A 727-nucleotide genomic window follows, 5' to 3' on the forward strand; every position below is an offset into this window, starting at 1 on the left:
CCTCCCCGAGCCGGGCCTGGCGGTCGATGTTCACCGGGCTCAGCGCCTGGCTGGACAGGAACTCCTGGTAGATGCTGCGGGCCTCCTGAGCCAGCTGAGGGAGGGGCCGGGAGGAGGCGGTCGGGGACACGGCCGGGCCGGGTCGCCCCGCCGCGCCCCCGCTCCGCCGCCCACCTGCTGAGTGTCGCTGGCCGGGATCTGCTGGAAGCGCTCGCAGGCCTTCCAGAAGGTCACGTTCTCCGCGCTGAACTCCTTCTTCAGGAACTCCTGCGAGGGGCGGCCAGGACGGCCCTCAGACTCAGAGGCGCAGAGACCGGGTCGGAGGACGTGGTCAGTCAGAGAGAATGGGACAGAGACGGGCCGAGGGACGACGCCAGACGGGGCCAGGCAGACAAATGGAGCCGCTTCCGCGTGGACAATGGCAGAAAGAAGGAAGGGCTCCCAGCCGGGAGAGAGGAAGAGGGTGCCCCCAGGGAGGCTGGGGCAGGGAGCCGACGGGCAGCCCCGCTCCGCTCTGGCTTGTGCCCTCTCCCGTGCCCCTCCCCCCGCCCCAGGTCTTACAGTGAAGTAAGCCAGGCCCAGCGGGTCCTGCAGCAGACGCTCGAAGGACACGGCCCAGCTGGCCACAGGCTGCTCCTCGCTGGGGAAGGGGCTGCTGGGGCCACTGGGGAGGCTGTGGACGCTGAGGGAGCTGCCGCGGCCCTCGCCCTGGCCCTGGGGCCCTGCC

The 727-nt window shown here is 71.3% G+C and overlaps 1 protein-coding gene across 1 annotated transcript in view; it reads right to left on the reverse strand.

Moving 5' to 3' along the window:
- RGS14 (regulator of G protein signaling 14) overlaps window positions 1-723 on the reverse strand; it is a gene marked incomplete at its 5' end in the record, with an annotated part of 16,057 nt that extends 15,334 nt beyond the window's left edge. Inside the window, 3 exons of the mRNA XM_021708391.1 lie at window positions 4-94; window positions 175-267; window positions 562-723. Coding sequence (XP_021564066.1) covers window positions 4-94; window positions 175-267; window positions 562-723 — 346 coding nt within the window. The remainder of the gene's footprint in view (window positions 1-3; window positions 95-174; window positions 268-561) is intronic.
- Between the last annotated feature and the right edge of the window lie 4 nt (window positions 724-727).

Source organism: Carlito syrichta, unplaced genomic scaffold (genome assembly GCF_000164805.1).
Source record: "Carlito syrichta isolate Samal-C Ts95f unplaced genomic scaffold, Tarsius_syrichta-2.0.1 Scaffold136058, whole genome shotgun sequence".
Taxonomy (NCBI): domain Eukaryota; kingdom Metazoa; phylum Chordata; class Mammalia; order Primates; family Tarsiidae; genus Carlito; species Carlito syrichta.